At 41.4% G+C, this 26,705-nt stretch overlaps 1 protein-coding gene across 1 annotated transcript; it reads left to right on the top strand.

Annotated features, from left to right (window-relative positions):
- Positions 1-7,744: 7,744 nt before the first annotated feature.
- glud1b (glutamate dehydrogenase 1b) lies at positions 7,745-22,615 on the top strand. Its single transcript, XM_080048721.1, has 13 exons — positions 7,745-8,354; positions 11,965-12,045; positions 12,362-12,417; positions 13,105-13,168; positions 14,215-14,309; positions 15,535-15,714; positions 17,698-17,835; positions 18,080-18,217; positions 18,344-18,424; positions 19,052-19,175; positions 20,629-20,720; positions 20,901-20,963; positions 21,519-22,615. The coding sequence occupies exons 1-13, from the start codon at positions 7,955-7,957 to the stop codon at positions 21,636-21,638; spliced, it is 1,632 nt and encodes a 543-aa protein (XP_079904847.1). The 5' UTR covers positions 7,745-7,954; the 3' UTR covers positions 21,639-22,615.
- The last annotated feature ends 4,090 nt before the right edge of the window (positions 22,616-26,705 follow it).

Raw genomic sequence — 26,705 nt, 5'->3', positions numbered from 1 at the left:
TCTGAACTCACCCTTTTATTTGCACTTGCTTTGCTTGAATATTTTTCTTTAAGTCCCAGACCATTCAGTACTATTATACATGATTAATGTCACCTCAGAATCTCACATCGCAACCGTTTATTTTGATTATATTTTGAAGAGAAGGATTTTCCCCCCCCCTTCAGCTCAGTTTGGTTTGTATGCTCTGTGGCCATGTCTGAACTGCCATACTAACGTCCTACTCATACTCATTTTGACTTCAATTTGAGTATGTGACGGTTGGGTATGCGAGTTTGGGTATGTGAGAAATTCCCGGATGAGTACTAACTTCCGGGAAGATTTTGGGTATGAATCGATCGTATACTTTTCCTACTCAACCGCCCCACAATGCACTGGGTTAATTCTACCCGCCCAGGAAAATGAAATATTTTCGAGCAAGTTGCTAGGCAACAACATTGTTTGGGGTTCCGCGATCTGACAACTGTACGTGCAGTCATTCATACACTCTTACAATAGATAAGAGATGAAGATAAATACCTAACAACATTAGAGTCACTAAGTGAAATGAGTGTTGTGAGTCTGATAGTGGAGAGTTTTACTCGACGTCATTGTAAAAGAGGGTCACCCCTCAATTGATCTTTCGAGGTTAAATAAAGGTTACAAACAAACAAGATCAGAACAGATCGCTGTTCCACACACCGCGGCTCGTCCAGCTCAACTCACAGACAGCTGAGTGCTGATGAGCCGGACAGAGAGCGTCGGAGGGATCCTCCGCCTCAAAACATCATTATTATAAAACAAGAGGTCTAAAACACAGATGATGAACACAGGACTGTAAAAATCTAGTTCAATATCTAACCTGTAGAGGGCGGTTATAAGCTTAACAGTGTCTAAACTGCCTGAATCTTATAAGAAGAAGAAGAAATTCTTCATTGCTTGAGTATACTTCAACTGAGAACGTTTTAGACGCAGCTCGCATACACAATCGATCTTTGAGTAGAGAGTATGCAGTATATAGATGGTGAGTATGTAGGATGTAGGACGCTAGTATGGCAGTTCAGACACGGCCTGTATTTGTATTCGCTCCCTCACGCTGATGCAGTCAAACTGCAGCATGTAGGCAGAAGACTCTTGCTCCATCTAGTGCTGAACAGGAGTCAGTGAAACATCAGCGTCTTCAGCAAGAGTAAAGTGTCATACTGTATACTTGCATGTCCCACAAGCAAAGAGATAATTCCAAAAGCTTCTCTGTTACTTTAAGGATATTTCCGTTCACTCATTTTTAACATGTAGCCTATTTAAGAGTGCAAATTAAACCTTAGAAACAAATGCAGTTACAAAATGTCTTCTACCAGATATGGGCCCATTAGAAAAGATAATCAAATCACACTACTTTTAACGTAGATCTACTTTATTATAATTTTTTTATTTTTATATATTTATTTGGATCCCCCAATAGCTGTAATCAGTGAAACAGCTACTCTCTCTGGGGTCAATTGCGAAACAAAATTGCAATAACAATTCCATGTATGCAGAAGTATACTACATTTACTGACATGCTGTATACAACAGATAATGGATCAAATCGAATAAAATGTTCCAGTATTAACAAACAATTTGTGTTTTACTCAGCAACAACCTGATATACTGTAAAACGTTTCTTCCGACAGAAAAGTTCATCCACCAGCTGCTTTAAATCATAGAGGAATGTGGACATTTCAGAGCCTATCAGTCAGACTTTTTACATCCTGCTGAGCAAAGACTCTCAGTAAAACCGAAAAATGTTGCTATAGACTTAAAAGAAAGATATACCGGTAGTTGTATCATAAGTGATGCATTCCCATACCTTGCCAGTAGGTGGCTACATTAGTAGTTAATTGTTTTTTCAAGAGACTGCAAGATACCATAGAAGAAGACATGTTTTTCAGGTTGTAGTCCGGGCCTTAATATACATGGAATGTGTGTGTACTCTTTGTGATATACTCCTGAACTCGCTGTGTTGTGTCTTGTCGTGCTGTGAAGGAATTAAAGCGGAACTTTTATACACTACTAGTACCGTCGCTGTCTGAGTTGAGCATAACCTTAATTCTAATCTGTATTTTTTTTCTTCCTTTTTTGTAAATTGGAAGTATTTTTCTAAATGCTGGACCATATTTGAGATATTGTCCTAGTTAAAGGTGTTCCGAGACACTTTGCGTTAATTCTTGCACCCCCTTTGGACAAAAGCGGTATTGCTCTTACTACACTGTAGTTCCTGGGTGAGCGTACCCATGACAATGGCATAAAGAAAAACTATATAAAAACAGCATTCTTTGCATTGATGGTCTTGTTTGCTGTTACATGTAATTTATGATCATCAGATGGAAAAACCAAACTTTTTTAGAAATATTTAAAAGTTCCTCGCAGCACCTTTAAGATTACTAAATGTGCCATACTGGCTGATAAAAGTATAAATCAAAGAGGAACTCAGCCTTAACATAAAGTTGCAAGTTTGTGTACGAACATTTCTTGTTAAAAGTTAATAGTTAATCTAATAGCCCAAATAACTAGTATCATTTGGTTTATTAAGGTGTTATCTGTTCACTACTTGGGTCGTATTCTTTGTCCTTGAATGACTCTTTAGTCTGGCCCTCAATCTCTTCTAATCATTCACAAAAACTAAAAGTCCATTCTTAACCGTCAACTCCCCGCTCTGTCTGTCTCTGCTGGAAGTTAAGTTAAGTTAAAGTGGACCTATTATACTTTTTGACTTTTATGACCTATAAACGTTGTTATAATGATTTATATTCATGTTTAACCATACTAGCGTATCAAATAATTACGTACATGCATTAAGACGTATTCCCTGCTGACCGTCTGGGGTGTCTGTGCAGAGCACTAAACACTAGGGCAGCCGGTCGAGAAGTCACGTGTTCAAAGCGGTTCAGAATTTCCGGACATTCATTTCGTCACACGGACATTCTTTTCGTCACACAAGCGGATGTTTCCATGTATGGTAATGCTGCTCAGGCATGCCCCCACCTTCCTGCTCTGAAAATCTCCCCGTGCGCTGCTGAAAATGTTCCGGAAGGAAGGTAACCAATCACAACGGAGTGGGGTTTGCAGGAGGGGGGGGGGGGGGGGGAGGGGCGGAGAAGCACAAAGCCGTGTGTAGAGCAGACTGCTGTGCTCGCTAGGGTGAGAGGAAGAGTGTCACGAAAATGTACATGGTTTTTTGTGACGTGATTCTTGTCAGGTTGCTCTATAGCAGTTTTTAACAAGAAATTAAGGCCAGAAAAGTAGTATAATCGGAGATCTTTAAGTTAAGTTAAGTTAAGTTAAGTCAAGTTGCTTTATTTGTCAATAAGCACAAGGCTACTTGGAAGTTTGTCCTTTCGCATATCCCCTCTTTTCAAAGAAAGCGACACAAGGTCTTCACAATTTAAAATTTAATTAAACATTTATTTTTTCTTCAAAAACCTGTTCAAAGATCTTCTTCATTAACTCATCTTTTTTTTCCCAACATGTTGAACTATTATTTTGCTCGGCCAACATGTTGTGGTTGGTTGTGTGATCTTGCACATTGTCAAGGTGACCTTGGTGGTTGTTGCAAGGGGAAAATATGTGTCCTTGCATGTTGTTTGAGAAGCCTGATCACTCCAGTATGACCAAGTCTGAGGCACAGAGGGCGGAGAGAAGAGGTCATGATGGTGCGTCCAGGGTTTAATTTAAAACTAGCACTACCAGGAGCTGTGGTTTTTAAAGGAGCAGACACAGACAGCGAGACCGTCCCTTACCCCTTCAAACTCTGGTGCATGTCCAGCGATAGCTCCATGTGACCTGCCTCAACAGGCCCTGGTTTACGTCAATCCCCCCCCCCCCACTCCCCTCTATTCCCTCTTCTCAGCCCTCTTCTCCTCCCCCAGTCACACACCCCTAAGGCCGGGTGGGTGTTGTCAGGCAGTCGGCCAATGACAAGACAGCGCTCACCCTTTTGAAACACAGCCGTGATAAATCAGTGTGTGTCAGTGCAGGCAGGAAATCACATGAAGAGGCAGGGGGGGAGGGGGGGCAAGGGGGTGATATGTTTGAAGTTAGGAGAGCGAAGGAGAGATTGTGTGCTGATACTCAAAGGCATTGTAGTACTAGTTTGTTCCTGCAGCTATTTGAATATAATCGTGCTTTATCTTTTTATTGGCTCTGGTTTTATTGAGGCATTTATTTATGGACGATTTCTAGATAAATAAAACCTTGGAAAGAGTTGAATGGAACTGACCCTGTGGTGCACAGTTCACAGTTCCAAGTTCTTCGACTGGACCTCACGTGTTTAAGCTCGAGATCCAGTTCAAGCACCTCATAAAGGATTTTTGTATGATTTTGCAAAGTTAAAAAAAGAAAAGAAAGGGTATTTGAATATCCAGAACCTTTCTCTTTCTTTCTGTCTGCTCTGAGAAGGTAAAATGTTGTGCAGCTTTATCTCAGCGCGCAATCAGGATAAAAACTTTTAATCAGAATATCGATAAAGCCTTATGGCCCCTTCAGCAAACAGATGGAACCATGAGGAGATAAGCACTGCCATTATTGTTATTAGATATAGTGAAACGGGGCATTAACTTTCTGTTAGTTGCAAGAGGCTAGATGGTTATTATAATTAATTACTTTTGTCCAGCTGACATCAAAGTGAAGATGCCTATGTATAAATGTATTATACACCTAAAAGAACCATTATTGAATTTGCTTTTCATATTGTGTAATCATGTGTTTTCGCCGCAGGACATGATCTAATCTTATCTTCTGTGCAGAGTCCACAGGTGTAAGCCCAGGTCAGGGCCTCTGTTCAGACGAGCCCAGCACTGCTCTTCTCTCTCTGTGATGTGTAGACTGATGGACAGTGTTCACACACATGTTCGTATGTATGTTTCAAATAATGTTAACAGGCAATGCATGCAAAAGTTAGATAAGAGGCGCTTATAGTGCCACGCTGTCTTTGTGATGTTCTCAAACAATGGGAGCAGATGCACTGCATTAACTGCATAACCAGAACAAAAAGGATCCCTCTTTCATGAGAGTGTTGTGCATGCTCAACCTCAAAGAGTTTAAGCCATATTCGAACTAGAATACTTGAATGCTCGAATTAGCAATAAACAAAAAACACAGCTGAGGTTTTAATTGACTTTATGTCGATGGCAATGCTGCAATAACATACTGAGGTATAATGGTCACCATCTTAGTTCAGAGTTCTAGTGTGCTATGTGCTAAATAGTGCTTCCGCAAATTCTTGCAACTCCAACACTAATTAGTGCATTTAGGTCTGGATCAAAGCTGTTGACTCACTGAAATTGCCACTCAAAGAAAAAGCTCTGCTGATTGGCTGATCCCCAGGTTGTACCCATTATACCTTGCCCCTTTGCTGAGTCAAGAGGTGTTTGATAAAAATAATCTTGAGCAACCTGGTGGTGCCATCCCAGATACTCACACACACACACACACACACACACACACACACACACACATGCAAGCACACAAACACATGCGAGCACACACCGTTCACCTTGTTCCAGCTGCCTTAAACAGGACACGCACACACACACACAGGCACGCAAAAATGCATGCCATTGTGACCTCCTGCCCTGAATTATGCCATCTAACTTGGACACATGCAAAATAAAATGCTTGTATGCACTCACTTTTATGCTCAATTGAACACTCACATCTAGACAGAACATGCATTAGGACAACAGCACAATGACATTTGTAGCATATGTTATATAGTGTATCAAGAACACTTGATACTATTAAGACTTGGTTCCCTATAGCTTTTAAAACCAATGTTTTTCAAAAAAAAAATTATTGAAAAGCAAGACTGATACCGCTACTGTGTGTACAACTCAAATCCAACCAATCATAGATTGTTACACAGATGTTTGGAGTCTCTGTTTAGAGATCAGACATGAGGCTGACAATTGTGGTTTTATGGAACAACAACTATTATGGATTGCAATGAAACTTGGGGTGTGTCCCATTACCCATACTTCATGCAATTAAGTATTATGTATTATAAATGTATTATATATTTGATGTCCCAATACATGACATCAAATGCAGTATGCAAAAATACGTCCAACTACATGCGGTTGCATTTTGCAGTGTGCCAGGCCGCATGCTTATATTCTGACCCATAATGCTTTGCACCGAGGAACTCACGTCACGTCGACTGAGCCGCCGTCAGAGAAGAACCAGTGCTATGGACTGAGATGGATAAACAAGAGGGTCAAAGTTCATTGTTATGATGAAAGAGTATGTTCCAAATGTATGCATACATACTGCACGCAAAGTAGATACTACATTGAAGGCAGCTGACTATATGTCTTATTGTAAAGAGAAACAGTTTCAGTTAACTAACACACTTAACCAATATAATGTACATGGGAAACATTGCACCTGCAAAGCATCAGTATGTTAGCATCGTTGCTGTGATGCATGCTGATGTTAGCATTCAGGTGGGACTGTTCAAAGTCACTAGCACGGTTGTAGATAATGTTTTTATTTTATTGTATTGAGGCCAGTATGGAAATGTTTTCAAATGGATGTGGTCAATAGTCCATTATTTGTTCAGCCATAGTCAAGAACTGTATACCACCAGATCAACAACATCATTAATTGTCGCTGCGCATGAGGGTGGTTAATGGCTGATGCAAACACAATGGGTCTTTTCAACATCTCCCAGCTGGCTCTCTCTCTCTTCCCTCGTGGTTGTGTCTCTCTCTCTCTCTACAGATCAGGGAAGTGCTGATGACAGCAGGCCTCGCACTGGTCCTTTCAACACACCACAAAGTGCACTGTGCACTGTGGACACTGTACAAAAGCTAATGAATGACCAAGCCGACGCACGTCATATCTGCCAACTTATGCTCCTACAAAGTTAATGAAATATTGCAATATTTAATATATCATTTATTTTTTAAGACCGACATGTTTTTAGGTGCTTCTCATTCACCTCAACACATCTCTGATGCTATGGGATTAAATATTAATCATGTATTTGAATGTGACCTTCAGGTGGATGTCTGATAGTAACTTCATGTTCTCTTGGGAAATTATTAGTTTGAACCAAAACGTTTTTCTATTAATGGATGTTGGTCGAAAAAAGTAATACTCTTTAAAAACCTATTTAAATTTTTTGTTAAATGTTAAAAATTGTACGCGATGGCTGCATGTGTTATTGAAATAGTTTGACATTTTGGTGAATGCACTAATTAGCTTTTTGCAGATTGATACCATTCTCATGTCTACATAAATATGAAGCCTAAAGCTGGTTAGCCTAGCTTGGTATGACGACTTGATGCAGGGGGAAACAGCTGTAGTAGTAGCTTCATAGGCCTACATTTCCATACAGATGTGAGTGGTTTTTATCATCTCATTTATCCCCCGTGGGAATGCAAAAAAGCTTTTTATTCATGTATTATTATTATTATTATTATTATTATTATTATTATTATTATTATTATTATTATTATTATTATTATTATTATTATTATTATTATTATTATTATTATTATTATTATCATTATTAATAAATAATTCGTTTGGAATTTGCATCCCAAACATCGGTGCCTAGGACTACTACTACACCGTAATAAATGAATTCAAATATATATATATTTTTTTTCCTCTTCTGTCCAAAACAATGGTGCGACGACCATAGACGACTCGGTGGCGCGCGCTGTCATCAACTTCCAAACGGGCGCGCGCCTCCCTTGGTCCTCCTCTTCCCCTTCCGCGTGCATCCTCGGGAGCCCCTCTCTCTGCTCTCCTTGGCTCGCGCTGCCCTTTTAAAGCAAGCTGACACGACATGCCATTCCCCACTCGGCCAGAGGAAGGGAAACGGTGAGGAGCTGCTACGTCGCTCATTCTGCCCCCTCTCCTGTCGTCACCCCCATCGTCCTTGTTGTTTAGTTTTTTGTGTTATTAGTTTAACGGTTACCCAGTTCCAGTCATGTATCGGTATTTCGGGGAGATGCTGAGCCGCTCTGCGGGGAGCGCCCTGGCCTCCGGGTGCGTGGACTCCGCTCTCCCGGCGACCTCGTCTCTGATGCGGGTTCGTCGCTATGCCGACGCTGCGGACCAGCCCGACGACCCTAACTTCTTCCGGATGGTGGAGGGCTTCTTCGACCGCGGCGCCGCCATCGTGGAGGACAAGCTGGTGGAGGACCTGGTGAAGAGCCGGGAGACCCCCGAGCAGAAGAGGAAACGTGTGCGGGGCATCCTGCGCATCATCAAGCCCTGTAATCACGTCCTGGCCGTGAATTTCCCCATCAGGAGGGACAACGGCGAGTGGGAGGTGATTGAGGCGTACAGAGCCCAGCACAGCCAGCACAGGACGCCCTGCAAAGGGGGTAAGATTCGAGCCAAACCTCCCCAAACTGGCCCCTGTGCCAGCTAGCTTTAGCCTGCTACTTTAGCATGAGTTAGCAGCAGTAACATTAGCTTGGTAAAAGCACAAAAGTCAAAGCAGCTGCTGTCAACAGCTGCCAACGCTACTGTGGTTTACCGTTACACACAGCTCCACTGTTTTATCCTGAAGTTCACTCATGGCCTGTCTATAAAAGCTAATTCACCACACCCTTGATTTTCAGTAGCTGCTTATTTGTTTTGTCTGTTTCCTGTATCTCACTGCTGCGCATTGCTCACATGGGACTTCTAAGTGCAGTTTACCCTGACCTTCCTGCTCACCTGTGGTGGTGGTGGTAATGTTACTGTAGTTTGTCAGCTTGCAGGTTATAAACTGCAGCTGTCTCAATACTTTATAGAGAGTTGAGCTCTGGCCATCACTCTTAAATCGTCTAAATGTCTTTCATGTACAATAGTTTTGCCAGGTCATAATATACTGTAGTTTCTCACAATCCAGTGGTTGACCTGGTTCAAAACTCAATGGATTCACATTGCACCGGTTTATTTTTTGTGTTATCACTGATCTGATCTACTGTTATTATTTTGATTTGAGTGTTAGATGTCTGATGTGACAGAATCAGGTGTTGCGTCATTGAGTCTTTAGGCCTCAGCTGCAAAGAACAAATGGTTTACCATTGAAGACACATTGCTGGTGCACTGTTCTGACGTGATTCATACCAACAGGCAAACTAAGGGAAAGTGACCTAGAGCAGGGGAAATACACACAAAGTGACCCTCATTCATTTTTATAGAAGAATAAAAACAACAAATATCTGCCTTAGGTACAGTGTGATATGATATATATATGCACATGGTCTTTGGTTCAGAATTCAAGGTGGTTCAGAGTTCAAGGTTCAAAGCAGAGGCATTATGGGTTACTGCTGCAGTGGTTTCTGGGTAGTTTGTGGAATAGAAGGATGTGATGTATGGTAAGATGGGGAGGTATGAGAGCTGGGGAGAGGGTGGTGGCTCCCCCAGGCCCTCCTATTCGTCAGCAGCGTGACAGGTGGGGGAGGGTGCTGCGGGTCGGAGGCCCCTCTCAGTAGAAAGAGACGTGCCAGTCAGTCAAAAGGGCATGTTTGAATGGTGTGGAGCGGACATTGGACTGCAGCTATTAACACCAAGGAACCCGTCCACTCTATCTGCTTGATGTAGCCCATTGCAGACCTATTCTGGGGAGGCATATTTTTTGCTGAAGACAAGACATGCACATGGAGCTTTTGGCAGCTGTTCTGAATGCATTGTACTTAAAAGAATAGATTTGTATAATGATATGGCAAGCTCAGTCACATGATATCATTTATGTTATCCAGTTAAAATGTCCATTTCTCCCGTAAACCACTTAAGACAGATGGATCAGTGCATCTCTAGAGTAGGCCTTTATATGAATATCCAGGCTGCCAAGTCTGTTATCAGGGAGAAATCACTCTGAGAAGTCATTTAGGGTAAAATCAATAGTATTTAAAGAGCGTCATTCCCTCTGTCCATCTCATAAAAGCCTGAGAAGAGCTGAGTGCCACCTCCATACGAAGCTTAATCAAAACCAAGCTTGGCAGCACCAGCCCTCTGCAGCGGTTGTTTTACTAAATATCTTCCCCTAAATATCTTCCCCTATCATGTTGCCTGACCCAGATCCAAGGAACAGCTAGCCAGTGGTCACTACACTAGGCCACGCAAATCAAAGCAAGTGCTAACTTGTGATTCATTTTAGATTTACTGGCACAAAACAAGTTTACCACTCATTTATTGTAGCGGCCAAGATAACAAGTCTTATTGGTCCTTTATGGCCATCTCCTTAATAAAAAGGGTTGGGGACGGACGGAGTGAGAGCAGGTATTTTCCAGTGGGTTTAATTATTGATTGATGTAGTGCATAGACCCTTTGCTGAGTTTAGATCAAAGTGCAAAGGCTGTTTTTGTATGTGCAGGAGGTGGTGAAAACACAGCCACTTTCCAGAGGCACACAGAGCAACAGCTGCTGGGCCGGACCACACTGCTCTCTACTGAGTGATTATCTTAACTCAGAACGTGGGCAGCCTGCCCCCTAAGTCTTGTTTAGACTGCAAAATTGTCAACATCCTTCTCCTTTCTGCGCAGAAGTGTAATAAATCAGCAGGATATTTCCTATCACTTTTGTTACATGTCATATAGCTGCATAGATATGAAGGGACGGTTATGATAGAAAGATAGATGTGTCCTTAATCAAAATTATGAAGATTATTACATCCAAACAAGATTTTGTTTATGACTATGTAATGTACATCAGTATTTTTCTTGACGTGTATTGAAAGGAGTCAGTCTAGCTATTTGGCAGGTTGCTTTAGAACCGAGAGGCCCTGACTCACAGACTCACTGACTCACTGTATAAACTAAACCATGTGGGTTCAGTTTATTTCCCACAAATCTGCCCTCCATTTCAGAAGAATGTGTTTACACACATGTTTTGGTTCTGGTTGCCGTGGCGCCCTGTCGGTTGGGTGGAAAAATGGATGAATGGTTGGTCGGGTGGGGGAGGAGCAGGCAAACGCCGGCTTCATAGAAAATGTTTTCCTCTCTTCAATTTGATTCCCGTGAGCTCGAGGGATTGTCCTCTTTGTCTGTGTGTGCAAGATAACTCCCCCCCAGCTTTGGATGAAAGGAAATAACAGCATAAATCTGATAGATGGAGCTTACTTTAAGGAGGTTAGCCTTTTCCTCTGACTGCAATGACGCAAGAAGTGGCAGTAGGGCCTAGGCTTGTCATTAGGTGGCACTGAGAGATGACATCATAGCTTTTACTTCTGATTCCTGTCTTATTAGCTTGCAGCCTTGCAGACATGAAAATAACACACACAAGCACGCACGCACACACACATGAAGGGCTTTTGTCCCCCATAAAGCAATCTGCCATTTGCCCTTGGGTTTCTCTTTGTAAGCTAGCTCTTGGTGAGCTATATTTGGTTCTGCCGGACAGTGTCAATGTGCCAGAGAGATGGGGTTCAGTCAGTGTGACTTGTGCAGCACGGCTGTGTGATCTCATGTAACGCTGCACACAGGAGGATGGCCCCACACATGTTACCGTGGTGACAGTAGTAAACCCCACACAACAGGAAAAGAAACCAATGCGGCTTTGGAGGCTTGGGGGTCAGAGTGGAGCGCTGCGATTGGTTCATTCGCCCTCAGCCCGCCAACTCATTGTCGCTGCTAGCGTGACTGCAAGACGCAATCAGTGATCTATGAACTCTTCCTGCGGTTATAGGTCCAGTGCAGTCTTTTGACGTTGATCTAAATCTGCTTTTAATCTCCTCCCCTTTGTGTTGTTGAGCTCCACACAAGCAGTGGAGAGAGCCTCACTGTCTGTAGGCTAATGTCTTCCTCATGTTGCAGTCTGGACACTTAATACTCCTGCCAATAATCCAGCCAATAAAAATGTCAAAATGCAGTACACATTAATGAAAAACATCTTACATAATTATCCATTACATTTAAAAAAAAAAGAATAAAAGAATACTTGGCGGGGTGTATTGTATATTTGTATGACCATGTTGTAAACTGCTCCCTGTATGTGTCCTCTCAGGTATCCGTTACAGTATGGATGTGTCTGTGGATGAGGTCAAAGCCCTGGCTTCTCTGATGACCTACAAGTGTGCCGTCGTCGGTAAGTCTTCAAGTCTTCCACAAAGCATTTCACCTGTTATAATTATTTGTGATATTATAATTCTTGTCATCTATCCACCATGCATTTTCAAAAGCCACCATGGCACTCTGCTTTTGACTATGTTCGCCCAGATTTTAGGTTATTGTTCATGCAATAGTCATAATACTTATCCATCTTTTAGTTTAGCTTTTCCCACTTATTATTACGCATTAAGAAATGTGAACCCGCATGCATACTGTATATTTATTTGCCATGAGTATGTATGTGTGGGTGTGTGTGTGTGTTTTTTTTTTAAAGCTGTATTATTCTCTTCCAGATGTGCCATTTGGAGGAGCCAAAGCTGGAGTCAAGATCAACCCCAAGAATTATTCGGTAAGCCTTCTGATGTCAATCCTCTTCTTGCCCCACGCTAACATGCACACACAGAGACGCACAGACAAATGCAACCGTCCTATAAAGGCTTAGAAGACATGGCCGCCATTGGAACGGAATCAGTTTGCCTGTGTGTGTGTTTCTTTGTCCCATCCGAACAAACACAGAGAATGCTTCAATCACATGTTTCTGAATCAATTATAGTACAGCGTATATAAAGAGAGATGTGGAAAAGCAAGAGAAGTACTTTATATTCAACTGTTGAAGCATATAATCGCATTTCTTTCTTTTGGGTTAAATGTTAGCTTAAGAGCTGAAGGAGCTGCTATGTCGGTCGATGCATATTTTGTGCTCTAAGTGAAGTGTTCTCATGCCTTTTCATTAACTAATGGCGCCTGCCCTAGTGCGCTTCCTTTTTATTAGATTATGAATAGGGATGTGGGTCCGTCTATTGAACGCTACTGTGAAATAGACACACATGAAGGTTATTGGCCGAAACACAAACATCACCCTTATTAAAAATGTTAAATATAATAATAAATAAATAAATATAATAGTAAGCATGGGAAGTGGGAACTATACATGACGTTGTTTTGGATTGATGGTAGTAATGCACTGTCTATTTTATTAATTTTTTCTATCCCTTGAATGCTTTCCTATACTCAACCCTGTGTCTGTCTGTGGCAGGATAATGAGCTGGAGAAGATCACCAGGAGATTCACAATTGAGCTGGCCAAGAAGGGCTTCATCGGTGAGTTTCTGTGTGTGTTAATGTCAATGTTTGCTTAAAAGGTATTACTCAACATTTTCAAAAGGCATTTTTACAACACGTGGGAGTGTCTGTTTGTTGCACTGCTTTGCTATTTGGTGCAGGGCAGTATTCTTGTCATTTTGAATGAGAGATTACCGTTTCCACCCAGAGGAGTAAACATTTCCTGTCATGTGGCGCTGTTTGTTCAGGTTGGGGTTACCCAGGGAGGGCCTGAAGTGGGCGACAAATAAACCATGTTGGTAAAAGGAGCGGGGGGATTGAGATAGAAGTTCTACTTTTAAACTGATATTTACAAGTGGATAGAACAGAACTCTTAACCAATGTCATAAAGGTTTCATTTGAGCCATAACTGAAAGATACATCTTGCAGCTGTTGTGCTCAAGTCAACTCACATCCCATTGTGAAGTCTTTGGACAGGGGAAAATAAATGTATTACAGGAATCAAAATGGTTACCAATTATTAACTATTAGTTTGTTAGATACATTGCAATATTAATTTTCATTTGTTGAGCACGGCAACATGTAAACTCTCACACTGGTCTAGCAGGTTAACTGCCAGTGTGTATGCCCCCTGCATGGATGCCTCTTAATGTTTATAATGTATTTAGGTCAAACACAGCGACGCAACACTGTATGCTATGATGTCCCTGTAGATCTCAAGTCATTGTGTCTATGATGTTTTTAAAGAAAGATGACTAGTGAATATGTATTAACCCTGGAGGCAAAGCATTGCACCCACTGACTGCACACATCACTGCTCTGCTCTGTCCTGTCAGCGTGAGTGTAACTCGCTCACACTATGAAAGTCGTGCTTTCCTCTCTCGGTAGTCTCACCCCCTCTCCACCTCTCTGCATGCCTGCTTCTGTTTTTGGATGGGGGGGGGGGCCTTGAGGCCACGTATATATATGACACAAGGACACAAAGCCTGGCTCTCTTCCCCAGTGTCAAAATGTAACATGAGGTGCTAAGAAGACTATAGATACTATAAACCAGCATTCTTTATTAACTGCCTTCTCTTCCCCAGGGCCTGGCATCGACGTCCCAGCCCCCGACATGAGCACAGGAGAGAGGGAGATGTCCTGGATCGCCGACACATATGCTAACACCATTGCACACACTGTGAGTTGAGTTCTACCAGACACATTCAAGACCAAACTGTACGGCACCAAAACACTTTTTTTTTCTTCATAGTGGAGCCTAATGAAAAGGGGAGGAATGAGTCACATGTAAACCATGAGCAATGGTTTCCTGCCGCTCCCTACTCGGCTGACCACTGAAGACATTCCTCCTCTCTGAAAGCAAACACACACACACACACACACACACACACACACACACACACACACACACACACACACACACACACACACACACACACACACACACACACACACACACAGGCCTTGCTCTGTGGAGTTGCTTTTTTTTCAGTTAATCATTCTCGTATCTGCACCTGTCAAACAGGGCATATTTGACCAAAGATGGAAAATATATATTTTATATATATATATATTTTTTAAGCAAAATTACGTTCTGGCTCCATTATACTCATTAACCCTTTCTGCCCTGCTCTCACCTTACCTTACTTTACCTTCAGTAGTCATGTGCCCTCTGTTCCAGATACCCCTGTCAGGGCTCTGGAGTAGGTGACACATTCCTGCTCAGAGAATCTTAGGGCAAAGCATCATGGGTAGTAGTGTGTAGTAACGGGGAGGCCAGCTGTTGCACTGCCTGGTACAGTGGCACTAAACAACCCCTTACTGTGTGTATGCTAAGGAGTTAATGGCATTGGCTAAATTAAGCTGAAGGTAATGCAGAAAGGGAATACGCAGTACCACTAATGGCCACGAGATGCAAATTTCCCCCAAAATATCAAAGAAGAGAAGATATTGAATTTCTTTTGAAAAGTAGCAGATTTTCTATTAAAATATAACTTTTTTTCCAATGCTAGGAGTTTTCGTTTCCAAGGATTCACAACTTCTAAAGGGTTTCATAAAAGCATGCTCTCTCAATACGTTGCTAAGATTTGAAGGCATCACAGATCTCCTTTTGCTAACTTGTGGGAACCGTCACCAATGCTGTGTATGTAATCATCTTCCCTCTATGTGGTCTAATCTTCTCTGAATATATGTGTGTGTGTGTGTGTGTGTGTGTGTGTGTGTGTGTGTGTGTGTGTGTGTGTGTGTGTGTGTGTGTGTGTGTGTGTGTGTGTGTGTGTGTGTGTGTGTGTGTGTGTGTGTGTGTGTGTGTGTGTGTGTGTGTGTGTGTGTGTGTGTGTGTGTGTGTGTGTGTGTGTGTGTGTGTGTGTGTGTGTGTGTGTGTGTGTGTGTGTGTGTGTGTGTAGGACATCAATGCCCACGCGTGTGTGACAGGAAAGCCCATCAGCCAGGGAGGAATCCACGGGCGTATCTCTGCCACCGGTCGCGGAGTTTTCCACGGAATCGAGAACTTCATCAACGAGGCGTCCTACATGAGCATGCTGGGCCTGACACCAGGCTTCCAGGACAAGACCTTTGTCATCCAGGTACGCATGCACACACACACACACACACACACACACACACACACACACACACACACACACACACACACACACACACACACACACACATGCTCAGGGACACTTTTCCACTTAAATCGATGCTTTTTTCAATTATTCTATGATACTGGGTCTGTAAATTGTTATGCCCTTATATTTTCAAATTCTTTAGTTTCATGTACAGTATATTACACATATTGTACATTATGTCATTTATATTGCACATTTTCAATTTATATAGCCTTCTATCACGTTTGGCTGTATCCTTGTACTTGTTGCACCGTGTGTCGGGGGGGAGGGGAACCTATTTTGGATTCCTCTGTAATATGTCTGACTTGAGATCGTCCATGTTGACGCACTGCAGGGATGTGCTCACAGATACTCGCTGGATTTAAAGTTTTTCATTTGAATGCATGATGAGGGGTTTTAGAGCCTCGCCTCAATCAGAGCAGTGCCATCTGTCCTGGCCTGGCACTGATCTCCTCCCACCAAGCACAAAGCAGTGATCTGAAGGAGATCCCCTCTTTTGCTCATGTAATACCATGATTCAGTAAGAGAGTGGGACCAATTGACCAGTCTCATCAATCCGCTCCTCTTAAGTCCTGCATGTCTAGCTTTGTGGAACTTTGTGAAAAAAAATTGCTGTTTATTTTTTCTTAACATCAAGGATTAAATGGATTCAATGGAATTTGTGTCTGGGGAAAGATGATTAAAATTTTTTTTTAGTTTTCTTGAACCAAGATGCAATAGAAAGGAGCAGAGCCAAGAGTACAGTACTGAGTAACATTATAATAATGAAAAATATATTCTTGGGGTCTGTGTGTGGAGGGAATAGTCCAAGAGCAGTTTCACTTCCATTTGTCACATGACAGCTCCTCACATGTCATGAAAACACACACACACACGCACGCACACACACTCACTGACACATGGGTAAGGAATCCTCTAGGCACTGGCATCTCCTGCTTTCCTAGTATCCTTTCTATAATTACCACTCCTTCATGACAACAATCTTATCTGGAATTCTGGATAAACAAACCCTCTATGTTTAGATGCCTTTCACTGAACCAAGAAACCTCAACAACATCTCTGTCAGGTTTGGCTGAGTTGCGTTCACACTCATAGATGAGGATCTGCTCTTACTCATTTCCTTACACTCTTGTAAATATACTTCCCCTTACTTGATTTGCAATGAAGCAGATTTTTTTTCATGCAAAAAAAAAATTTGAAAGGATGGTCATTGAGGAGGGAGTGACATTAGCTGAATCATGGCGTGGAATTGTTGATGTTCAAAAAGCTTATCCCTCTACGTGTGTGTGTATTAGAGGATTATGTTGTGCTGAGATTGGATTTTCTTAGAGATTTATCAGTGAGTGAGGAGAGACGGATCTCTAGCATTGTACCATTATCAAAACGAGGGCATGTTAGAGATTTTTTTATACCATTCATACACAGGTTTTTATATTTTTTAATCTTTGGTTTTATTCTAGCATTATGGGTAAGGTTGCATATCAGTTTTATAGCAGTACTGTATTTGTAGGAGCTCGTCATCACAAATTCTGTGTGTTTTTAATACATTTTAGATCATAAGATGAGTTGCCCCAGATGTCCACTCTTCTATCCATCTCCATTTCTGAACCACATTGACACTGAGTATTTGAACCAAACATATTGCACCAGTCTAAACTCTCATACAGTATATGTTGATGGTGTAACAACATTAACTGGCCACATGGTGTCACCAGAGTATGTAGTTGCATGGAGGTGAACCACTGTTTATGGTTGAGAAAAACAGGGCACAACAATAACATTTTTTAAACTATTCCAAGTTCAAATGTTCAAAGTACTTTAATTGTCAAAAAATAAACCTACACAAAAATACATACTATCTATCTACTATACTATTTAATGATTTCCAAGTCAATGTCGTAGTGATTTTGATCATTACCTTGCCGTGACTTCTCACAGGGCTTCGGTAATGTGGGTCTGCACTCCATGAGGTACCTGCACAGGTTCGGAGCCAAGTGTGTGGGCATCGGTGAGATCGATGGATCCATCTACAACCCAGAGGGCATCGACCCCAAACAGCTGGAGGACTACAAGCTGGTAACAACACAATTCAACTAATTTCTGTCTCCTTTCTTTTATCCTTTTTTTGAAATAGATTTTAGTTTTTCCCTTCAAAAAATACACAAATTCTTGTTTTTTTATTTTACCGATTCCCTCATGTCTAACTCTTTTGTTGTGAGGAGGAGAATTTTCTGCTACTGAAAATACAAATGTGTCTATATTTTCTTCAACCCGTCCAAAATATTCTAATAATTTTTTTACTCCTGTGCACTGTCTGCAGCAACACGGCACCATTGTGGGCTTCCCAGGAGCCAAAGCCTACGAGGGGAGCATTCTGGAGGCCGACTGCCACATCCTGATCCCTGCTGCCGGAGAGAAGCAGCTCACACGTAACAACGCCCCCAGAATCAAGGCCAAGGTACTGTGTTTTTTTTATTTAATTTTTAATTTTTTTGACTTTTCCATTCATATAAATAATAAAGGACAGGACAACTTGGCTGCAGTCATATGAAGTGTGTGTTTTTTTTTTTTTTGTCTCCTCCAGATTATTGCTGAGGGTGCCAATGGTCCCACCACCCCAGAGGCCGACAAGGTCTTCCTGGCAAACAACGTCATGGTCATTCCTGTAAGCAGAAATACAAACTACCACTTTTTTTTTTAACTGAAAAAGGGTCTAGACATTACACGCATAAACATAAATAGCCCCAGGAATAAGCTACAAGAAATGACTGAAATTCTCTATGATGATAATAAACAAATATTGGTAGTATTGGAGACACATTTTGAATCCAAATATGAAGATAGGGCTTTAAGAATCCAGAGGTACAACATCTATAGAAGAGACAGAAAGGAATTTGGAGGCGGTGTTGCTTTTTTTAGTCAAGAACACATCGTCCTCCAAGTTCTAACAGGACATGCCTAAAAGTGAAATCACACATTTGTAAATATTTGATATGTGAGTTTATGGATATTTAACCCAAACAGTTAACAACTCAAAATCTCCCAATTGTATGTTTTTTAATGTTTTTTTTCAGATGTGGACTCGTCAAAATAATTATTTCACACACAAATTTAAATTACAGTTTATTCCAGTGTCTTAATTTGACAGCAAGTATAAAAAAAAATCATATTTCACATTTTTTTTTGCAGTACAGAAAACATGTTATCAAACTTAATAAACGCACAGAGGAGTAAGGGTTGTTTCAAAAGAGCAGACGTCTCATGAGTATGTGACCCATGTTTCACCCTGCAGGACATGTACCTGAATGCTGGCGGTGTGACAGTGTCTTATTTCGAGTGGCTGAAGAATCTCAACCACGTCAGCTACGGAAGACTGACCTTCAAATATGAGAGGGACTCAAACTACCACCTGCTCAGTGAGTGCAACACTGCTCTCTGTTAAGATAGGCTCAAAAGGTGCAATCAAGGAAACATTTTCATTATATTGCCATTAACATTGGTAAAAATGTTATATCTTGTTATACATTTAAGACAATATATAAACACCAGAAATAAAGGGGGGTGGGGGGGACCTCAATGTAATTGATTTTACAACCCAGTCACACATTAACGAAATAGAATAGTAGAAAAAAGCAAGTTATTCATAGTGAACTTTACTTTTTTGTCTTGGTTTTCTTAATTTTCTTAATTTCTTATCCGGTGGAGGGGTTGGTGGGTTCAGGTGGGCTGTTGGGGGTGTCCTCACTCCTCAGGCGCCTGTATGGCCATTGCTTGTTTTTGGGCATTGGGCTGTATGGGCATTGCTAGAATGCCCATTGCTTGAATGCCCACTCTTACTTTGATTTCCTCAAAATCCCTCTCATACTCCTTCATTAGTCTTTTGCCTTGCACAACAACCTTTCCACCAGCAGCACACTCTGCTACTCTATTTATTTTCTGGTCACCAGAGTATATAGACAAGGTGCCCTTTATATTCTTCAGTATGGATGTCTGCATGTCTATTATCCAAGGGCCATCATTTTGGACACGTGATAAAGCCCCCCAATTTGCTGCATTTCGGCTGTAGAAAATTAGGTTGCTTTTTGTCCCATCACGTCGAGTATCATAAAAGAGCGTTTCTGGAGAGTCCACTAGTGTTTTTTCTTTAAAGGCTTTCTTTTTTCTTAGACTTAATCCTTCAGGGTAATTTATTGGTCTGGCCATCTATATTAGAACAAAAAAGAACAGTCATTTTTGTATGCAAACTTGCTACCAGGTAGTAACACGTTACTAGTAACTTAAACTGTAAGAAGTGAAAAAAAAAATATATATATATATATTCTCAAGGAAAAATTTTAATAAGTTGTCTTACTTTATCAGTAGCAGTTCAATGGTGTGATGTTCCTGTAAATTCGGCGTAAAAGGGTGTCGGCTAATGCAAAGTCTCTGTCGAAGGAAAAATGAGCTTTCCCGGACAACTACTTTGCCTTTTTATTTATACCCTCTGTCCTGTTCACATATAGCCAATCAAATGGCTCACACAGCAAGGCATTGTTCACATCTATCTATGGTCATAAATTAAGAATTCCGGTTGCGAAACGGGTTTGTAACCATTGGAATGTATGCATGCAGGATTATGAGCTCTCCTTTGCCTTTTTATTTATACCATCTGTCCTGTTCACATAAAGCTAATCAAATGGCTCACATTGCGGAATCATTGTTCACCATGTGTGTTCATAAAAAGAAATGAAGACGGTCAGGTTTTAATGTGGAATAAAGACAGTCGGGTTGTGAACTGCGTTTGTAACCATTTTTTTTTTTTATATCTATGCATAAACAACAAGCCAGTGTTTAAGATGTATTCTGTTTTCCTCTGTTTTCCCCTTCTAGTGTCTGTACAGGAAAGTTTAGAGAGGAAGTTTGGCAAGCAGGGAGGACCCATCCCCGTTGTGCCAACTGCTGACTTCCAGGCTAGAGTTGCTGTGAGTCACACACAGACACACACACACACACACACACACACACACACACACACACACACACACACACACACACACACACACACACACACACACACACACACACACACACACACACACCATTACAACGGTTAACAGTGTAATGAGATTGACTGTGGTTAACCCTGTATCTTCCTTTTGCAGGGTGCCTCTGAGAAGGATATTGTTCACTCTGGCTTGGCCTACACCATGGAGAGATCTGCCCGGGTAAGTGATCGTACAGGACATAACGCAGTCCGACCTGTTTTTAGTCAACAGGCAAAGTATACAAACAAATGATAAATAAATAGGTTTTGGTCTCCAGATTATACTAACAGGGTTACTGCAGGTCTTGAAAAGTTAAAAAACATCAGTGAATTAACTTGCCTCAAAAAAACCTTAGAAGGTGTAAAATAAGTAACGACTATTAAGCTCTTGGAACTTTGTGTGTGATATTCAGTAAATGTTAGGCGTAATGGTCGCTGTATGACCATGAAATAAGTATTTAATTTCATTATACGTCCTTTTAAAGTCTAATTTGAAGAGCACTGCAGTGCCATAATTATACTTTCTTTTTGAAATTGTAGTTACTTATGTTGATCTGCAAAGGGGTCTTTTTCTAATTCTTGACACCCCAGTAATGCTGGGTCTTAATCCTGCTGCAGTCTGGTGGGCATGATCCCATGAAAGAGGAAACCATATGATTAGCTGGAACTATGGCTAGTGTGTGTGTGTGTGTGTGTGTGTGTGTAACGTGTTCTTCTTCTTCTTCTGTCTTTCTAGCAAATCATGCGCACAGCGACCAAGTACAACCTGGGCCTGGACCTCCGGACGGCCGCCTACGTCAACGCCATCGAGAAAGTCTTCAAGGTCTACAACGAGGCCGGGCTTACCCTCACATAAACGGCCATCACGTCATCCTCTACCCCTCCCTCCCCTGCCCGACGCTCCTGCTATTGATCACGCTCTCCTGCCTTCTTCTACCTTTAAACAGCCTTCAGAACATATCACTGTTTACCGCTCTTGTGTATACACACACACACACACACGCATACACACACACGGAATGAACACACAGCGAACATCGGCTAGCCTGGTATTTATCCTGCGATCTTTGTGCTGCAGCTATGTTTAAATAGTGCCCTGTTCATATTTTTTTGCCTGAGGTCGTGTTAAGAAAAAGCAGATACAGAGTAACATCCCGAGGGCGTGAAAGACCCTGTCCCTCCCTCAACCCTCCATATCAAGGTTCATGATATTGTCTTATGGCAGCCATTTTATTTTTTTGTGATGACCCCACCCTGTTGCGGTCATTTCGGTTGACAGCACTACAGATGCCTTATTTCAGAAAGAGGTGTGCCCTTTAAAGGAGAGAAGGCCACTTGAGTTTAACTTTAATGAAAAGGGATTTAGGTTTCAAATTCATGTGAATAATAGAAAATAGTCATTTTATCACTATTGAGTCTGTATTCTTACTCTTAACGTTTAGTATGGAAGTTGCCGAGGTTTTGAGATTCCCAACGACAAATTTTTTTTCTCCATGGTTCATGTTTTAACTGTTTTTACGAATCGATACATGCTCTCCAAACTCCTCGTCCCCTCCTTCTTTGCTTTCCTCCTTTCTCTCCGCTTTGCCTCATCTCATATCGAAAGCAGCTCATCCCCGACTCCTCCGCTGGCCAAGAAAAGGGGAGGAGAGAGAGGGGGGGCTCTGTGTCACTGTGACCGCCCCGTCCCCCTGGTTGAATTCTCCTCAGTTTTAATCGTCCAGTTCCTCAACATTGAATTTTTTTTTTTTTGGATGAAATTACTTTTTATTTTTATTTTTATTCTGTTCTGTTCTCTTTTTTTTTCTTTTTTGGACCCAATAAAATGTTCAGAAAAAGATACAAGATTGTGTGGCATCAGCTTGATTTGATACTATACTGTGCGGACTGCGAAGAAGATTTAAGCTGTGTGTGATTGAGAGATGCAGAAAATATCCTGCAACACGTGCTCTGTTAAAACAAAACTGATGTTAAACAAAGGCCAAATGTATTGGATCCACTGATGTGCCTTTTCAAATGGGGCAAAGACTCAGGAAGCCTAAATGCCGCTGGGTCACTGTGTTTAAGCTATCAGACAACTGTAGTATGAAGTATGCAGACAAGAAAGTTCAAAAATCTATTAATTCTGTTTTCTTATTCTTTATAAAACAGGGTCCCATAGATAGCTCATTTTAATCGCGTGGTCCCATAGTGGGTTAATCTGACTTTTAGCAAACTTTGCTTTTTCAATCGGTGTCTGTTCACTCAACACCCAGTGTTCCACCTCTTAAAGCTCCCATATTATACACTTTTCGGTTCTATTATACACCATAGTATATGGTCTTAGTCAGGGGCGCAACTACCCACTTTCTGGGGGGTATGCAGACACTTAAGGCGCCCCCCCCCAGACCTCCATTTTAAGTTGCATATTAGAGCAGGTGATCGGCTCAACCATGTCATGTCTGCCTGCACTGATTTCCCCAAAAGTAAAGGACACAGTTGGTCAGCAAAAATTAAAACCATACTGGGCATTTATGTTGTTGTGGCCTCACTAGTGTCTGGCATGCAAACTCATAAGCCATGAAAAAGGTAACATGTCCAAAAACCCCCCAGAATTTTTTGTGATTTGAACATGTAAAATGGGCAATTTGGTGAACTCTGGTGAAGAGAATTAAAGACAAAGAAAACTTTTATTTCAGTTCAAATGAATAGTAAAAGGAGACAAACAAGTTAGTCAGCCAACCTTCTCTGCCTCTGTAAGGAGACCTTACGTAGGCAGAGAAGGTTGGCTGACTAACTCATGTTTTCAGCTGATCTGCAGAAAAACTTTCCTCAGAAACATTTTTTTGTCGTTACACTCATAGCTCCAAAGAAAAACCTGCTGTTCTAGTTTACACTACCTGGGAATCTTATCTACTGTCTTATCAGGACCTTAACATCTCTCTTTAGACTGAGATGCATCCAAGCCAATCCATCATCTTGTTCAGTGAATTGGAAACAGAAACTAAGACAAACTTAACCTCAGTCTTTTCATATTAAGTGATTTATACATTTTAATCAACTGAGATTGTGAGTCTGCACATTGCCTCTGTAAGGCATCTCCAAGAGTACCTATTTGGAGACGCATGGAGAAAACGGACCTCCACTACACCGGAAGCAAGATGGGGCCACGCCCCAAACTCATTCCATTGGTCAGAATTGTACGCCCCAAACTCAGTTCATTCGTTCATTGGTCAAAAGCGTTGTCCCTCTCTCTCTCTCTCTCTCTCTCTCTCTCTCTCTCTCTCTCTCTCTCTCTCTCTCTCTCTCTCTCTCTAGGTATTTACTAAGAAAAACTTTAAAAAACAGCTCAGAAAAACGGTTAAATTGGAAAAACCAGCTTGTTGATAAAACTTTTTTTTCAAGTGAAAGAGAGAGAAAAGGCATTAAATAAGACAAAAAAACTTAGAGCCACCAATCTATTGCACCAAATTCCCTTACAATAAACTATTATATTCTCTCTCTCTCTCTCTCTCTCTCTCTCTCTCTCGCTCTCTCTCTCTCTCTCTCTCAGTCAGGCAGGCAGGCATAGTATCTATAGATGCTTTCAAGCGGAGCCCCCATCCACCCTCTGCATGTAAAAGATTCCAGCCCCCTTGTATGTATGTCTGGAATGCTGCACCCGGATGCTGCTTTGCAGGTTGATCCAGTGAGTGCCCGGGATGCTTTTCATGACAGTAATGGAGTAGGCAGAAATGTGCCATTGCTTTATCTTTGCTTGTTTCCTCTAGTGTGAGATGTTACACTCCATTTTCCACACAGGTTTTTAAAATCACTCTTTCCTGACAAAGAAAAGCTTCTTTAAAGGTATTGTACCTCATGCTTCCTGTAATACTGTATGTGTAACTTACACACTATTCAAACCGATCCTGAATTGTAATGCTTTTGGGGATTCTGAATTGTGATGCTTTGTGGTGAGCCCCCACCCCACCCCCCCCCCTCCCCCCACACCCTTCCTTAGCCTTGTACATCATACTTAGCATTGTACAACATACTTCAAACACTATACATGTACATAAGCCCTGCAGCTCACCCGCATAAAACCTTTCCTCAGAAACATTTTTTTGTTGTTACACTCATAGCTCCAAAGAAAAACCTGCTGTACTAGTTTACACTACCTGGGAATCTTATCTACTGTCAAAGGAGCGGGGGGCGCCTTATCAATGCCTCTCTTATTGATCATATCATATCAGACGCTGTTAAAGGCCTAGGCTACTTCACCAGTGGGAATATGAAGGTGTATTGAATTCTGAGATCCTATGTAGTATAAATGTGCAAAAACAATTACTTTGTAAATATTACTGTGATGTCTTTTACTGTGACATCACAGTAATATTTACAAAGTAAGTTTTTTTTAACCCTATATTTCTCTTTCTGTGATGTCACGAGAAAGAGAAATATAGGGTTAAAAAAAACACTCTTTCTGCCTTTTCTCAGGCTAGGTTGAACCAATTAAAAAAAAAAATGCACATTTATACTACATAGGATCTCAGAATTCAATACACCTTCATATTCCCACCGGTGAAGTAGGCCTTTAAATACAGAAAAAATGCCGACTCACAATAATTTTCCCCCGATCGCTTTGGCGCCCCTCTCGTGCGGAGCCCCTATGCGCCGCATATAGTGCATACCCACGTTTTGCGCCACTGGTCTTAGTGGTCCCTAATACGTTTTTCTTTAATTGTTTGCTGAAAAAAACTTTCAGATAATTTATTGTACTATGCTGATATTCAGCTAATCTCACAATGGCCTATTTTTAAAAAAGAGCTGCAGCTCCCCTCGTAAATAGGCTATACAATCTTTGAGCTCCCCCCGCCCCCTGTCCGGAAGCGAAGCCAGATACGCCTCGCCCTCTGTCTGTCAGGACCGTGATAAGAAATAGGGGTGTGGGCTGCACAGTGGAAGCTTCTGGCTTTCCTGTTTGTGCGGTCGGAAACGAGGAGAATTCTGACTGGAGTATATTGGGGGGGAGAGGTGGGGGTTTCAGAAAGGGGGAGAGTGAGAAAAGGAGAGATTGTTATTTTTTTTTAATATTTTGGCAGTCTCTAGGCACACCATGGACCCATGGATATGTTAGAACACATTTAAAAAGTGCATTTAGCATAATATGTGACTTTTAAAAAAATATTATAATAAAATAAATTAACACTCTTGACACAGTTGCTGGATTTCAACAAAACCTTTTTAATTTCACTGGTACTGTTTATAAAATCAGCGAGTCTGCTTTGATGCCAACTTAAACATGGTGTGCGATTTGTGTTTGTGTGTGTGAGGTGTGATTTGTGATAGTGTGCCGTTTAGAGTGTTGTGTGTGTGTGTGTGTGTGTGTGATAGTACATGTGTGGTGTGGTGTGTTGTCTTATGCGTGTGTGAATGTCAGATTGCTTGATAAGGCAACATGCAGTCATCAGTTTCCATTGGCCTCAAAGTAAAAACACACAAACCTGCTCCAGACACAAACACACACATACACAGTTTGCTGGCTGAACCGGTTCTATGTTAACACACATTATATAATATATACAAACACACACACATACAGTGCATACAGACACACACACATCGATGCCGGGCAGACAAGCATTGAAAGGAGGCATCACACTGACTGAGAGGAGAAGGAAATCCTCTGATTGGCTGAGACAGTTGATGGGCGGGAGCATCAGAACAGCCAGGTTACAGACTAGTTAAGATTGAATTAAAAACTACCCTAAAAACAACTACATATCCCAGAATTCAAGCTGTACACACAACTACACATAAAGCTGATCAATAAAAACCCAAGAACCTTCATTCTGCTCACTTAGCTAACTGATTACATCACCGAATCAAAGATTTTCCTCACAAAAATCTGAATAAGTTGCTTGATTCTTGCGATGGCATGCAAACCAGTTTGACAAAGACTAAA

Source organism: Ammodytes marinus (assembly GCF_949987685.1).
Source record: "Ammodytes marinus genome assembly, chromosome: 20".
Lineage (NCBI taxonomy): Eukaryota > Metazoa > Chordata > Actinopteri > Uranoscopiformes > Ammodytidae > Ammodytes > Ammodytes marinus.
The sequence above is the reverse complement of the archived record's forward strand: the minus strand, read 5'-3'. Positions and strand labels throughout refer to the sequence as shown.

What these genes read in the sequence shown, in the direction of transcription:
- glud1b (XM_080048721.1), top strand. Translation starts at nt 7,955, where the DNA reads ATGTATCGGTATTTCGGGGAGATGCTGAGCCGCTCTGCGGGGAGCGCC. An exon ending in AGCTGGAGGACTACAAGCTG is followed by an intron (nt 17,836 to 18,079) that starts GTAACAACACAA and finishes CACTGTCTGCAG; the next exon opens with CAACACGGCACCATTGTGGG. An exon ending in ACTTCCAGGCTAGAGTTGCT is followed by an intron (nt 20,721 to 20,900) that starts GTGAGTCACACA and finishes TTCCTTTTGCAG; the next exon opens with GGTGCCTCTGAGAAGGATAT.